General features: G+C 38.9%; 1 protein-coding gene across 1 annotated transcript in view; it reads left to right on the top strand.

The window, feature by feature from the left end:
- Nucleotides 1–16299, top strand: part of MACROD2 (mono-ADP ribosylhydrolase 2) — a gene marked incomplete at its 5' end in the record, with an annotated part of 853200 nt that overhangs the window by 243254 nt on the left and 593647 nt on the right. The window contains one exon of the mRNA XM_080342121.1: nucleotides 15089–15205. Coding sequence (XP_080198247.1) covers nucleotides 15089–15205 — 117 coding nt within the window. The remainder of the gene's footprint in view (nucleotides 1–15088; nucleotides 15206–16299) is intronic.

Below are 16299 nucleotides of genomic sequence, written 5' to 3'. Positions count from 1 at the left end.
TATACATAATATTGTGAAGGCAGGGGTGGATTACTTTTCTCAATCATCTTCCCATCAGAAGTAACTAGTACTATGGCATTAGATTATTTGTGTAGATCACCTCGACGCTCTAAAAGAAGTTCTCCATCATTCCCTCATTCTTCATGCTTCCTGATGCTTCATCCTTCACATTCCCAGAACACATTAGTCATTCTAAGACAAGGCTTGTTTGTGCAGGTACCCCAAGGTGACTGTTTTTTCTGCTATTGCACAGTTGTTTGTTAGTATCAGTTTACAAGTAAAACCTTAAGGGAGGGGTATCCAATCATGCTGCCTTCTGTGTGTGGCTGGTGCGGAGTTTGATGTGAATCATTGCTTTGATCTTTCGAACTTGGATTCATATAGAACTGCTACCCTCTTATAATGCAGAAATTTGTTTTATTTGCATGTGAGAATGGGGGCTTTTCCCCTTTATTTGCAGGTACACTAACTCAGGTGTTCCTGAAAATCCTGAAAAAAATCAAATAAATTTCAAATAAAAATACTTAAATACCTTGTTGTTTATAGTTGAGTCTGAGAATGTGATTTTGAAGGAAATCCCCTGAGTCTTCTCACTGCTTTGGTATTTAGCATCATCAGGTATCTCGGAGCACATGAGCTGGGTTTGTCTTTGATAAAAGTAGACTGGAGGATGCGTCCCTAAGGAATGTCACTGGAAAACTGGCCTTCAGTCCACGGACCAGACAAGAACTAGACCAAAAGAAAAATAAATCAAGAACAAAACAAAAAAACCCCATCCCCACCACCAAGAAAAAACCCTGAAATGTGTATAGTATTTCTGCTACAGGTTCTTAACACCAGTTGTTTTACTCCACGATGTGCTCTTATTGGTCCTCTGTATTTGCTAATAAAGATGTACTCAAAGTGCTAAATTTTAATAGAAAAATGTAGATGGTGTTTAATACACCTTTTGTATAGATGGCAGCTCACAATGCCTCTCCAAGCTTCCTTGCCAAATTCACCAACGTTTCTTCTCATAATCCTGCGTACGAGTTCCTATTTGCAGGCCTCTGAATAATAAGAAAGGCAGGCAAAGCTATTTTTAAAAGTGTGCTTGCTGGCAGTGAGTGGAGTAATATTACAAATTATGATGACATTTATTCTGCATTTGACACCGTTGGCATAAGCTGTTGTGGTTGGTTTGTTTGTTTGTTTTTTAATATGGGTAAAGATTCTGCTCTGTAAATGTTTCTGGAAGGGATCCTGATTTGGAATTTATGCCCCAGCTCCATCACCAATATAGTCTTTGGAGCTTGAGTATCTTCAGCCAGCATTACGTGTCTTCTCACTTTATTGTCTGGCATATCAGAGTGTTTATTTCTTTTAATGGTGTCAGGCTGTGTTTTAGATACGAACCACGTATGGTTAATAGGAAATTTAATGAGTCTGGCTTAAAGGTTCTGACATAACTTTTCAGAAACGGATTAACTCTTTCTTATTTTTATTTCTCTGTACGCTTTTTAAACTGGAACTTTCCATCTTTTTTGTCCAATGCTAGAAATAACCCTTCTTCCCCTTTTAATGAAAGCTGGAAAGGAAAATCTGGAGGCTTAAGTATAATACCAAATATCACAGGATATATATTGTTCAGACTTTCTACTTATGTTCATATGTGCTTCCTGTAAAGCTGTGGCTTTATGTATTGGACATATGCACATTTGAATATGTTTACTTTTATGGGCAAATGTTGAGCTGCTTTTTCCTCTTAAAGTCATATCTCGGTGCTATTGTATTTTTTTTTTTTGGTGAATACTGCTCAAACTGTGGAGAACTTGAGACACTTTGGGTAAATTGTTGTTCAGAATTACCTCTTAAAACTTTGGTTAATACATGATGTATCTGTGGTACATTGCTATGGAATTGATGCTGTTTACTCGTTAATCACTGCAGGCTGCAGCTCACAGTGCTGGCACTGTGGCTTGTTTGTTACATGTGATGATCACTTTATAAATGTCAATAAAATCAAGACAAAAACCTCTAGTACAACTGGAAGTAACAACTCAGTATTTTCCTCATTAGTTTTGGCAGCAAAGTAGTCTTACAAAGCAGTATGCAATGTAACACCAGCCAACTGAGTCCCACACTGTGGCTATAATTACATATTTTTGCTTGCTAATCAGTAGAATTTTTCTGTGTACACTATTATACTTTAATGGTTCTGTTGCAACACCAAATTTACTACAATGTTCTCTTGAAGAAAATGGCACATAATGATTTTGTATTTACTACAAGAAGATATTAAACTAAATAATACATAATGATGCTGCATAGATTAACCAGCTCTTTAGTTCTTCTGTTCCTTATCTCTCTTTTAATAGTGTTTTAGGACAAACATAAAGTTATTTGGGAGGGAATTACCGGAATTACCGAACTGGTAAATATAGCCATCTGAGTGGGATGGCTTGTTTCTTACTCGAAAAGTATTAGGTTGTAATTTTAAGCTCTGCTTAGTACTTTAATTTCCCTTCCCACAACTCGAGGAGCATAAGGAGGGTTGCAGGCAGCTCAGATAAGTAATAAGTTCATTAATGACAGGCTTACCTTTCTTGTAGGGTAACAAAGCTTGTGTGGGACACAGGCTGTTGATAGAGCCCAGGGGAGGGCAGGAGAGGGAGCAGCCCAGAGAAGTTCCCCCTGCAACTTTGGGATTCCCAGTCTAAAGGTCACTGGCTACAATCAGGCTTTGTGTCCTTCTCCTTCCTAAAACTGTTTTTGTCCAAAGTGATTACACTGAAAAGAAAACCCCAAAACCCACAAACAAAAAAACAACTACAGTGGGCAGTGTGGAAGGCGTTTTTATATAATGCTCTTTCCTTTATCTCTTTTTTTTTTTTTTTTCCCCTGACCTTAAATAAATAAGCACTCAATATTTTTTATTCCTTTTCATTTTATTCATGGTTATGCAGTCACTTAAATTCCACTTGATCATTATGAGTATATCTGACAATCTTAGGTCAGTATAATGGCTTTCCATTTACCTTGCAAGCAGAACTTGACTGTCAGAGCCAATCTGAGCGGAGATGGAAGGCAGGGTCTGATGATGGCAGTTTACCCCCTTTACTCCATACACAGTTAATTATGTGTGAAGCTTGTGCTGATGCCTCTAATATTTTTATAGATTTGTCAGATTCTGCAATGCAATCTGACATATTAGTGAGAGTAATTAGTTTTTCTTCTATATTTGATTTGTGGTATGAGGCTGGATCAGGATATGACACTGGTTTTATAGGGAAAATTGTACTTAGTGCATGTGAGTGTTTTGTGCATGGTGCTGGAAAACATTTGATATTTCAACATTGCTGAGCAATTGTATCCTAGATCTTTTCAGTTATCTTTTGGCAAGCATTTGTCTTAGATGTGTTGCACGTATGAGTTGCCATAGCCTCTCAAGAAAAGGAAAAGGTATTTGAGACTTTTTATGGGTAATTAGTTCTCAGGCTTGTGTTAAAACACGATCTGAAAGAACCTTGTTCATACATTTCTGGTTAATCTAGTGTTTACCTTTCCCTTCCCTTGTATTTATTCCATTTGAATACATTGTAATGTGTTCGATTGCAGTTATTTGTTGCAAGGCAATTTTTATATAATTAATACTGTTAATTAATCTGGCTTGAAACAGCACTCCAAATGGAGAGGATGTGTCTATGATTGCAGACCGAAAAGTATCTCAACCAAGTTTTCTCCCTTCAGTGGTTCACAATAAAAGTAAATTAGCGCAAGTGAAAATGGTCCAGGAAATAAGAAAACGAGCCTCTGTAAATAATGCGTAGTATTCCTATAGCCTGCTAAGCCTTACTGCAAGCAAGAGAATGTCTCCTTTTGGATACTTAGTCTTATTCCATGGTACATTCCAGCTGTTGCCTGGATTCAGAGTTCTGACAATCCCTGTGTTTTTTAAAGTTCCTTTTGAATTTTGCACAGAAGTGGAGGTACTTTGGTTCTGTAACTAACGTTTCCTCTGATACTTTCCTCATCTTGTCTCTCATAGATAAGGCATCGCTTAAGCCTGCATTGAAGATCCAGTGCTGTTGAGTAGTCAAGCTGAAACCATATGGGTTAGAGGGAAAGGGAGGAGATGGCTCTTGAAAACCAACAAGCCAGTTGCTCATAAAAAGATCTTAGAATGTAATATTTGAAGTCATAAGTGATAAAGCCCTTTTTTTTGGCAGGGCGGCCCATCTTTGGCAAGATTTTTAAAGAAAGTGGAGCTACTTGCCTTGTATCATGTATCTCCATCTGGCTAAGGCTCCCAGGTTTCCTCCAAAGCTTTAATGTATACTTTTGCTCTAGCAGTGATGTATGGTGTTCTGGTGCTTGGTGCACCCCATAGCTAAAAGAAACATCACTTTTTCCTGTATTTGATTTAGTTATATTTAGTTAGAAGTCATATTTTGCTACAGAAGCCTTCAGGCTTCAAATCCCCAAATGCCTATGTGAGAATGGCTTTGCTTCCATGTTCACTGTGAAGAGAAGGTCTTAGATCACATCCACATCCCCTGGCATTTCTGTGGGGAAAAAGTGGTTAACTTGCCACATTTTTTTGGTTTTAATTTTCACTATACCTTTAAAACTCTTAGGAATGACATACGAACAGCCTGCTGGGCTGTAAGGATGCACCCCGGTTACAAGGCTTCCTTTTACACTATCATTTTACAATTATTACTTGGTAGCCCATTCTGTCTAAATCCTTGACTTGTGCTTGACAGCTGATCCTAGTGAAGAAATTTGTATAAACCCTGTGTGATGGCTGCTTAATAACTATACTCCAAATATGCAAATACCTATTCTGGCTTAATACAATTCATCTGCCATGACTGGCCCATGCACTTGGCATTTTTGAAACGTTTGCAAGTAGTGGAGCAGGCCATGGCAGTTGCCTGTGCTTTCATGCAGAGCCCTAAAATGCTGAAACCTACAGTGAAGGAAAAGATGTATTACCAAAAACCCGAAGAAAAATAGTTATCGAACAACAGAGCGGAAGTACTTGTCTGTGTGTGTTGTAAATGGGGGGAAAAATGGCAAAATACTTCCGTAAAGACTTTGCAGTATTTTATTTCATTCTTTTTTTCTAGGTTAGCAGCATGCTTTCACTCAGAATAATCTGCACTATATATTTCCTTGCTAATGGTGCTGCCCACAATACACAGAGGACTGCATAAAATTGAAAAATACAAATCCAAATGCTTGTATGAGTCTGAGATGCTCAGAAAATGCTAAAACAAACAAAACCCAAGGAAAAGGCATGTCGAGAATGATACAGAAAAGACATCTTGCTCAGGTTTGTGAGCTGCCAGTAGTGAAGGGCTGGAAGAATATTCTGTGGAAGCACTGGTAATTTCTTTCTCTGATTTTGCCCTCTTCTTCTAAGCATTTTGTTTGGCCATCATGTGAGACAGGTTTCAGAGACAGATGGACAGTGAGTCTTACCAGTTTGTCCATTTCTGTGTTCTTTATTTCATTTACATGCAGCATCAGAACATTAGTAATTTTTTTTTTTAATAAAAACTGAGTTTTGTTGCCCTTACAGACTTGTTTTTTATCTTTTTAGATTCTGTTTCTCAGAATTTAACTTAGTGTTTCCAAACAGTGCAGGAGGAAAAATAGACTGTGTAGTTCTGTGTGCCAGACAGAGATGGATGCAATGGTAGTAGCCCAATGTTGTCAATAGCTTAACAGCCATTGTGGCAAAAGAGAGTTTCAGTGAGATTTTAAAAATAATAATGTGGACATTTACTGGGAGTTTTGCCTGTGCTTGAGGGGGGAAGCACAATGGTGCTTGTTTAAAACTCTTAAAGTGAGGGGCTGGAGTAGGCATCTTGGTCCAAGTGAAGGTGGGCATCGACTTTTCCGTGTGGAATTAGAAATAGGTGCTAAGCAGAGCCTAATGTGCAAACAGCTTTGAAAATGGGGGGGAAAAGGTTTGTATGTCATCTCCCTAAACACTTACATCATTTCAGTTGGTGATGTAAACTCCTAAATGGTAGGTTAAAGCTTAACTAATAGAACTCTATTTGTATGTCTGAACTAGGTAGTACAAGGAGTGTAACCAACCCTCCCAATTTGCTGCCTTTTCAGATGGACACAACTACATATTAAGGTCCTATTTCTAATCTGTTCCACATACTTTATATTTTTTTAATGGGCATAAGAAGAGTCTATGATGCATGAAGTAGGACTTCAGAGTTATTTTCTTGATGAAGAATGAGTCCCGTAATAATAGCACATTGACATGAATGCAAAACCAGGACTAACAGGCATCCTACCAACGAAATATAGTTAAAATATATAAGATACAGTTAAAGAGTTTTGTCCTCCTAATCTATGTGGTATCCAGCTGTGACTGCCCAGCAGGATGAAGAAAGGACTTTGAGCTCACCAAACCCATTTCTTCTGTGCGATACCACATTAAAAAAAACCTTGCAGCCTCTTATTATTCAGTTTGGGAAGCTGGGGGAGCAAACTGAGATGAACACGAGCTGAGTTTGGTTTAATAGCCTGAAATTTCACCAGATTTCGCTTCTCAATAAACAACAACACACGTTTGGGTTTTTTTGCTTGCTGCAGTGAGGTATTGAAGGTGTAGCCGTCTCCTTTCCATCTGTAGAAGAGTGTGTTGTGTTAGGTGTCGCAACATGAACAGAATTCGAAGGAAGTGAACGCTTCCTTTGCACATGCCGTAATGTCAGCGTTTTGGACTGGGAAATACTGGAAAAACACAGTTGGAGCCTTTCCTAGTTCTTTTTTTCCTGCCAAAAGTGTGACATTCAGACAGGTTTATCAGACCCATGTTTCTCTGAGCCCTTATGCTGCTTGAGTGCGCTGACGAAAGTGTGAATCCTATCGACATTCTAACTCTGTGTACAAAATTGGAGTGGAGCACTCGGAGACGAAGAAAGATGACGTCCTAAGTGTGAGATAAAATGAGCACTTTCCTTATTGCTTAGTTGTTTATGGAAGGAATTTACCCATCGTCATTGCTAACGTGACAGAACAACTTTTACTTGGCTTTTCATATATTTTTAATGAGTTTCTGATATCCCAGGATATTTGACTAAAGTAAAGAAGTCTGCCAAAATGTGTGGTTTCACAACTGTTTTGTGTTTTTGTCGAAGTAAGAATAATTGGTTGTGTGCAATAGATGTCGGACACTTAAAATTGAACAGGTCCATGGGTGAGCTTTATTTTGAATCATTATTGACTTCTTTATTTCCATATGTCTTTTTGCTGGTTAATAGCGTGGACATTGGTTATGTTGGATCTTTCAGCTGCTTTTATTGTGCTTGAATGTGAACTGCACCCAGATTAAGGGCAGCCTTCTCTTAAAAGAACCAGTAGGTCTTAAAATTTAATTCCCAGCACTTTTCATCATAGCCGGCCGTAACTGATGGCTTTTAATGCTACATTTGGAGCGTTTCAGCTAAACAATATTCTAAAATACAAATTGCTCATGTATGACTTAACAATAAGGCTTACACATGCCTTTGTTATGAGTAGTTTTGTTCCTTGCAGTTTGTGCTGGAATAATGGTTTTATTACACCTTATGATGACTTTTCATTAAACTCTCTGCAACACGGGTGGTGGTTGGAGCTGGGAGGACCCAGAATTTTAATTCTGGCTGCAATGAGGCCCCTTGTGCAGTCTCAAAATGTTGATTCTTAAATAAAGGATCAACACTATACAGGGAATGGACACATTAGACAATTTGTAGATTAAGCATTCAGACCTTAAACTCACTGATTTGTCTTGATTTAGCTCAGATGTCGGCACCAAGAGTTTCTGAAAATAAGAATATTTAGAAAACTATACATTTAGATTGTGAGGAAATGTGAACCTAATGCAGGAAATTAGCCATCTCAAAATAAATAATTGCTTTTTGTTTTAAAACCAGAGAATTTTAAGGCTAGATCAGCTCATGCTTTTAAACTCATTGAGATCGTGGCTAGAGAGTACTGTATAAATGCTAAGTATTTAAAATTAATTATGTTGGAGGCCTATAAACCAGTGCGTTGATTAAAAATCTTCCGTTCGTTAAACTTCCCAATGGCAGAGGCCATCTCCACAATATAAACCGCTGGTTTTAGCAGCAGCAGTCGCCTGGCATCTGTGTTGTAATCTGTTGAAGATCCCCACCTTTGTTCATTAGACCAGCAGCTGCTGTCTCTTGCTGGGCAGGATTTATTTCCCCTTGACGTCGGTCTCAGAGGTGCAGTTGCAACTTTGGCAGCACTTGGTTCCAATGAACTTCCTCAAGATATTTCACCAGTTTTGCAGAATGAGGTTGCTTTAGATTGTGAGCTTGTTTTTGTGTTGTTTTGGGGGGGCTTGGGGGTGCGTTTGTGGGGTTTTTGTTTGTTTCTTTCTTTTATCCTCCCTGGTTTCCACACACATCCTTGCAATGGGTAATTTGGAAAGGTCCTGAGGGCCTGTATACCAGAGGTGTGGTACAGCTGGGGCAAAACAGCTTCCTCTGGTGTGTCCCGGGCAATATGTCTGATATAATGACTTTTTTTTTCTGTTTTTATTCACTCTTGGCATTTGCCGTGTGGCAGAACAGTCGTGTTTCATAGATAAATCATGCACAGTTAACTTTCTTAAGTAAGTAAATCTCCTGAAGTTCCTCGTGAAAAGGAGAAATGGAAATCTGGAAAAGCACCAGAGAACAACAACAAAATATATATATATGTGTGTGTGTATATATATATATAGATTCTTGAAATATAACATGATAAATCTGCATGTGTTGTTTACACTATAACTTCAATTTATCCAGACTCGCGTACAAGGTCACAAAAGAAGTTTGGGTCTTATTATTCCCAGGGGAATGTGTATATTTGCTGCGGTGTTTGATTGCCTTACCCTTTTTATTACCATCTGTACTGCAAGGCTAGTTTTGCTGAGGTTATTTTTTTTTTAAGCAGCATCCCATGATACCCTTAATTCTGTGTTTCCTGCGCTTTTGCTTCATTTGCAATTTTAAGAGATTTCTGTGAGAAATAGATTTGTTCTATATTGTACATCAATAACTTCACTAGTTTTCACTATATAACATTAACCCTTTAAATCTGGAGGACAAATACAATTGCTTTACAATAGATAAGAAAGGATTTAACCTTTCAGCATCCTTTAGTGTGCAGCGTAGAAAGATGTTGTCAAAGATTCCCATATTTTTGTTCAATGCATTGTTTTTAATACACTCTCACTTTGACTGAAAGTTTTATTTTGATTCTGGGGTTTGTCCATGTATTTTAAGCTATTATTTTTCAGGTGACTTGTTTGTGCAACCACTACCATTGGCTGCAGTAGCTTTGAAAAGAGTTTTTCTTCATTAACAGCTTTTGCTGAATTGTTGGGAGGACAAAATGCTGTCCCTAGTGGCTCCTAAAACTTCTGGAGGCATGCAGTGAGATTGCTAATATTATTTTTAATGAAAAAACGTTGGAGTAGTACTTTTGATGGCTTTATGGAATGCAGAAGAGGGACCAACCTGTGGGTATGAAGATGTCCCTGCTCATTGCAGGGGGTTGGAATAGATGATCTTTGAAGGTCCATCCAATCCAAACTATTCTGTGGTTCTATGATATTTGCCACCTTGCTCGTGGCACAGGGCAGGACTCATTTAGTATTAATGCTATAAAAAATCGTTAGAAATAGCTTGGTTTGTAAGCATAACTCATATCAAGAAGCACAGTATCATAAGGACAGGTAGCAGCCCTGACTTTAGTGCCTTCAAGTGTTACCAAGGACTTAGAAATGCCAATTAATCATCACGTAGACCAGACATAGGCTTTCTAGTCAAACTATGATTGATAATTTTGTCTGTGGGATTATCCCACATCTTTCCCATAGCTCTGAAATGACAGGTCCCCTGTGTATATGAGTGACCCAAAGTATATATATGATTTCCATAAATCTGGACGGAAGGGCAGCCTGTAGAAAAAAGGCAACCTGTGATAGCTTCAAAGTAAAATGACATTTTTCATTGGTTGTAAAGCACAGTGATAATACAGAATTCCTTATTACTGTCACATGATGCAAGTCAGATTTGACCATAAGTGTCTGGGTTTTTCATCCAGTTGCACAAAGAAATTCCAGGGAAAGAACAGTGGGATATGGTTTGTAGTTTTCCAGATCTGTTTTGAAGAATTCAGAGAAGCATCTATATATCAAACCAATGATACAGATGAAGTATCTGAAACCAATGTATCAAAGAGTCTTCACTTTCCTATAAAGATAATTTGGCAGCATGCCATTCTTATAATGTAAATCTCTTACTACACAATAACAATATCTCTTTGGCCATAATTTTTCCCTCCCGAGGTTGTTGCTGTTACGTGTAATTTCCATAAAGTTTCCACGTTAACAGCACTTACTTCTCCCTACACTTATTAGTCAGTATATACTTCCAGAAGAACAAAATATCTCACATAAATGTTTTGTGCATGCCCGTTCCATGTTTTTTTGAATGAATACATCTAGGACATGTTTTAGCAGAGGCTGAAATAGCACATTTAGATTTGCTAATCTACGCCACCTCTGCCAATTTTTTCCTTTATGTTATGCAGAGTGCTCATATTGGCAAGATATTTCACTGCCTGAGTTTTTGCTTTAAGAATAATCAAACTTGTGTTATAGATTGTATTTACTATTGGGGACAGAGTATTTCTAGCATGATTTCTTGAGTTATTTTATTAAATGGAAAATGTGTACATAGATCAGAGGTCATCTCTACTCAAGTATTTAATAAAGTATGGTAGAAAAAAAGAGGTTATTCAGAAAATTGTGGGTGAGTTAGTGTTGGTTTATTTTTTGGTGTTTTATTGTTTTTTTGGTTGTTGTTCCCCCCATTCTTCATTCTTCTATGTCATCAGTCACTGATGTATATCAAATGCTAATGTCTACATTTCCATCTGTCTGGAGTATTCAATCATTTTCTATTATGCCACCTTTATAAGGGAAATATGCACATCTACTTGTTTGGTTTTGGCAGATGTCTTCCATTTTCCTTGTCATATGTCAAAACTGGTTATGATAGAATTGATTTTCCTCTGTTAAGAATTTTTTTTTAATTATGTTTTCATCTTTCTGGAAGCTGATTCAATGATAAGGGCTGGACATGGACTGTGTGCAACCAGCTTCAGGAGATTCATGGTAGACCATCCATACCACAGCTGGATGTATGTGCATTAAGAGCTTCTTCCATCATGAGGTGGTTTATAGATGGGGAGCTGGGGCCACCTGTGTTTTGGCCGTCACAGCTGATCTGGCATGTGGTATGTTAACACATTAGGTATATTCATACATTGCAGATTCAGAAGAAGTGATGAATCTGCGCTTCGACTTCCCTGCCAGAACCTGTGCTTCCTTTTCTTGTGGGTTGTGGTTTTTGGCGGTTCTCTGAGCTGGACTTAGGATCATAGAATCATAGAATCATTTCAGTTGGAAGAGACCCTCAGGATCATTGAGTCCAGCCATAACCTGAGTCTAGCACTATAAACCATGTCCCTAAGAACCTCATCTAAATGCCTTTTAAACACCTCCAGAGATGGTGACTCCACCACTTCCCTGGGCAGCCTGTTCCAGTGCCTGACAACCCTGTCCATGAAGAATTCTTTCCTAATATCCAATCTAATGCTCCCCGGGTGTGACTTGAGGCCGTTTCCTCTCATCCTGTTCCTTGCTACTTGGGAGAAGAGACCAACCCCCTCCATGCTACAACCTCCTTTCAGGTAGTTGCAGGCAGCGATAAGGTCTCCCCTCAGCTCCTGCTCTTCTCCAGGCTGAACCCCCCAGGTCCCTCAGCTGCTCCTCATCACACTTATTCTTCAGACCCCTCGCCAGCTTCATCACCTTCTCTGAATTCTCTCTAGTACTTCAATGTCCTTCTTATGGCGAGGGACTTGGGTTAAAGTGAATGGAGTTTGGGAGAAGAGAGCTTGTTTGTCCAGATGATTCGGTTGAGGCAGCAGCTGAACCAGTAATTGTACAGACACTGCTCGAGGGAGGGTCCTTGCTCGTTAGGGACAAAAAGGAGCTTGGGGTGGGATTAATCCACTGCCAAGGGAATCATTGCACGGATTCCAACCCTTGTCCATACTCCTGAGCTGAAAGACTTCTTCTATAAAGGATCATGCAGAAAGTGTTAGTCCTAACCATCAATGCTGCTTTTTTGTTAATGTCTCAGGAAATATTAATGTTGATAAAGATAGTCGTGGTCATGCTTATAAAAATATTATTGAGGTTTCAACGCATACTGATTTGCTTATTGTGCTTGCTTTGGAAAAGCATTTCGTAATTAAGTTAAAATGATTAAACTGGATATTATGAGCACAAGATAGATTCCAAGCATTCTTTTTTCACCTCGAGGTTACAAAATATCATTCTTGCATTAGCATCTTGGAGCCTGTTGAGCAGAGATTTTGAGTAGGTTACAAACAAAAGTTCGGCTAAGGTAGAGTAAATAGATTTGGTGTCTCGGTATAGAGATATCCGCATTATTTCAATAAGAAAATTATAGAAAATGTCGTTGAAAGTGCAACATCGCATGAGTCTGTAACGATCTTTCTGTCTAATAGAAAGTATTTCAAAATGATATTTTGAAACTCGGGCACCGTGTCCAGGGTGAGGATGGAGTTTTATAAGGAACCACTTATCCAGTTTTACTGTGTCGTCTGAATATTGACCCTGACATAAAACAATCAAGTTTTTAACACTTATTAGGAGGTGGCTTCATTCAGATAAAGATGTTATCTGCCTCTCTCCTTGGGGCTATATGGCTTCAAAACCAGCTATACCCTTAATATAGAAAGGCCAGTTGTCATTTCTATTCCAGCTCCAAAAAACAACAGATTATGTGCATCTCTTGAAAACCCATCTACACTTGGCTTTTCAAACCTTTTCTGGTTTAATTGCCTCAAACATACTGCTGCAACTTTGAACTGGTGAAATATGAAATAATATCTGAAATAAATATTGGATGATAGTCATACAGAATCTTCCTTGTTTCCATAAGTACCCTCTTTCCCCAAAAATAAGACCTGCCCCAAAAATACGCCCTAGTGTGATTTTTCAGGATTTTTGAGGGTATCCAAAATATAAGCCCTACTGCAAAAATAAGCCCTAGTTACAGTTCATAAAAAAAGTCAATTTAAATAATATCCAGGCAGCCATACATGTAAAATAATAAGCATCTTTTGGCACAAAAATTACTACTGGCCCTGTGTTATTTTTGGGGAAACAGGTTATTTGTTTAGCCTTTATACTTCAGCTTATATTACCTTTTTTGAATTGATATTGTAGCTTTTGTGATGATTATTTCCTACAGTTGAACTTCATCATTGCTGCTGACTTAGGGCCTTACCATAGTTAATATGTTCATGCACACAGTATTTCCTGGTTTTGTTTTGTTCTGTTTCCTTTTTCTTAAACTTTTTGCCGTAATTACAGTAAATAATTTCTTTGATTGCATGTAGAGAGGGCAGAAATGCTGTGCCAGCAGCCTTTTTTTTATTCTTTGCTGTTGCTATTATTCTTTCGCTGGCTCCCAAGGGCAGTAAGATCTATGCACTCTCTTCATTTTCTTGCATACTTAGCTGCAATTGCAACCTTTAGTAATTATTATTTAATTAACTCCGAAGTATGGCTTGAATAATGCAAAATTTAAACATAGGGAAAAAAAAAAAGGAAAAAAAAGGTCATAGAATCATAGAATTAGTGAATGGTTTGGGTTGGAAGGGACCTTAAAGCCCATCCAGTGCCACCCCTGCCATGAGCAGGGACATCTTCACCAGCTCAGGTTGCTCAGAGCCCCGTCCAGGCTGGCCTGGGATGTCTCCAGGGATGGTTCATCCACCACCTCTCTGGGCAACCTGGGCCAGGGTTTCACCACCCTCAGTGTGAAACATTTCTTCCTCATGTCCAGCCTGAATCTCCCCTCTTTTAGTTTAAAACCATCACCCCTTGTCCTATCATAATATTGTGTATTTTTATACCTTTCTCAGCTTCAATGACAAAGTCAGTGCCAGTCGAGGCCCCTCCTCAGAGCAGGGTCAGCGAGAGCGGGTGTCCCACACACACATGTCCAGTCGGGCTCCAGGTGGGCCCGAGGGTGGCCGGTTGGTGACACAACAACAGTGTGTTGCCACAGCAACGTGCTGATGCAACAATGCATGTGGCTCCATAAACCACTGCTGGGGGAGCTGCCTCTGGAGCCAGAGGAGCCAGCGCAGCGTCGCAGCTCAGGAGAGGCTCGGCAACTAGAAACAAGGTTTATAGAATCATAGAACAGTTTGGGATGGAAGGAGTTTCAAAGGTCATCCAGTGCCACCCCTGCCATGAGCAGGGACATCTTCACCAGCTCAGGTTGCTCAGAGCCCCGTCCAGCCTGGCCTGGGATGTCTCCAGGGATGGGGCATCCACCACCCCTCTGGACAACCTGTTCAGTGCCTCACCACCCTCGTGGGGAAGAATTTCACCCTTTTATCCAATCTGATCTACCCTCTTTCAGTTTAAAACCATTACCCCTTGTCCTGTCACCATATGCCTTTGTAAAAAGTCCCTCTCTAGCTTTCCAAACGAGGCATTTTTTGTATTTGAAATCCATAGGCATCATTTCTTGGAATTTTTGTATAAGACATTAATAGGACAGTGACATCAAACAGTCTGTGTAATTATAGAAGTGTCAGAGGTATGTAGTAAAAAAGAGTTTGGCATTTAGCTGAGGATCAAATCTATTTTCATAATTTTCATAAGTGAGAATTTCTTAGAGCCTTGAATAAGACCCTTTTCTAATATTGAAATTTTAATTCTGCTTTACCTTTTTCTAGGTATTTTTAGTTATGTGGAGTTGACTAAATACATACATATAGATATTTTTATAAACTCATTGACTCCTTCTGGCAGAAAAAATGTATAGGTTTGGCTATCTACTTATAGATCAGTAGGTCTGTGCAGTGAGTGTAAAAATGAGCAGTAAATATCACCGTATATTTGTATGAAGGCAACATAAAGACTGGCTTTGAATAAATCCCAGTTTCTGGGTTTGTTTTGTAGTGGATGGCTGCATACACAGAGCTGCCGGGCCCTGCCTAGTTGCCGAATGTCGCAACCTGAGCGGCTGTGAGACTGGACAAGCAAAAATCACCTGTGGATATGACCTCCCTGCAAAATGTAAGTCAACCCAAAGCAGTTTCTTTTTGTTTTAAGCAAGTGGAGGGGGCGTGTGTGCTTTATTTCCCTGTGGTGTAATTCAACAAGGTCTTCATTTTACAAAAATTAGCAGTGGGACTTAATTAAGCATGTTTTGTAATAATGCCTTCCCCTCAAAAGGGAACGATTATTTCACCTGTGTTATCCTATGAAACCTACACGTCTCTAAAATATAAAGCAGCTTTCATGTTTAGTTTTTTGCAAGCTTAAACATATCATATGCATAATAAAGGTTTGGAAATGCTTTATGAAGTATGAACAAAATACACATTATCATATTCTAAGTTCCATGGAGACAATTTCTGGAAATGCTGTGTATTTCATATTCTTCACGCAGATTCCTTGATTGTGAATACTCGGAGAGCGGAGGAGATCAAAGTGATGTGTTGTGTTTTCAGCTGCTACGTAGGGGCTGATTGGGAATTACTGAGAAGGCATCTGTCACACTTGAGCTTTCAGCAGAGCACAGCTCGGTGCTGGATTGTTTTTGCACATTGAAAGTGTACAAATTCCCATCCTATTTAAAATAGGAAGACGGCTATTTGACCTTGCTGCATACGTGTTGAGCTTGTCTTGGAAAACCTAGCATGTTGACAGCATGTTGGTTGGCCACTCTATTATGTAAGAATGAAAAGTAGGAAATCTGCAAGTTAGGATCTTACAGAACAGTATATTAAGTTATGATGATACAAATACCGAGAAAGCATTACAAACAGCATGTAGCTAGAGTTCAACATCTCTTTTTTAATATGCAGATTGCACTAGGAACGTGACTCATTCAAATGTATTTAGATCACATCTCGCAATTTTTTCTACTTTCCTGTAAAATCAAATGCTTACTGCAGTAGCAGGTTCCTGTGGTCCTTAATGCCTTTGGTAAAGAAGTAAATTGTTGGCACCTTCTGTGATCATGATGACGAGAGCTACCAATTATTTCCTTGACAGTGATAATTGCTATATTTTTACCACTCTAATAGTTACTTCTGAAAGGTGAATTTGACTAGAGTTCAGGGAAATTGTTGAGGAAGATTCCATATGCTAGCAATGTTGGGTTT

This window comes from Nesoenas mayeri (assembly GCF_963082525.1).
Source record: "Nesoenas mayeri genome assembly, chromosome: 3".
Taxonomy (NCBI): Eukaryota; Metazoa; Chordata; class Aves; order Columbiformes; family Columbidae; genus Nesoenas; species Nesoenas mayeri.
Note: the sequence above shows the minus strand (reverse complement) of the source record. Positions and strands in the feature narration are given on the sequence as shown.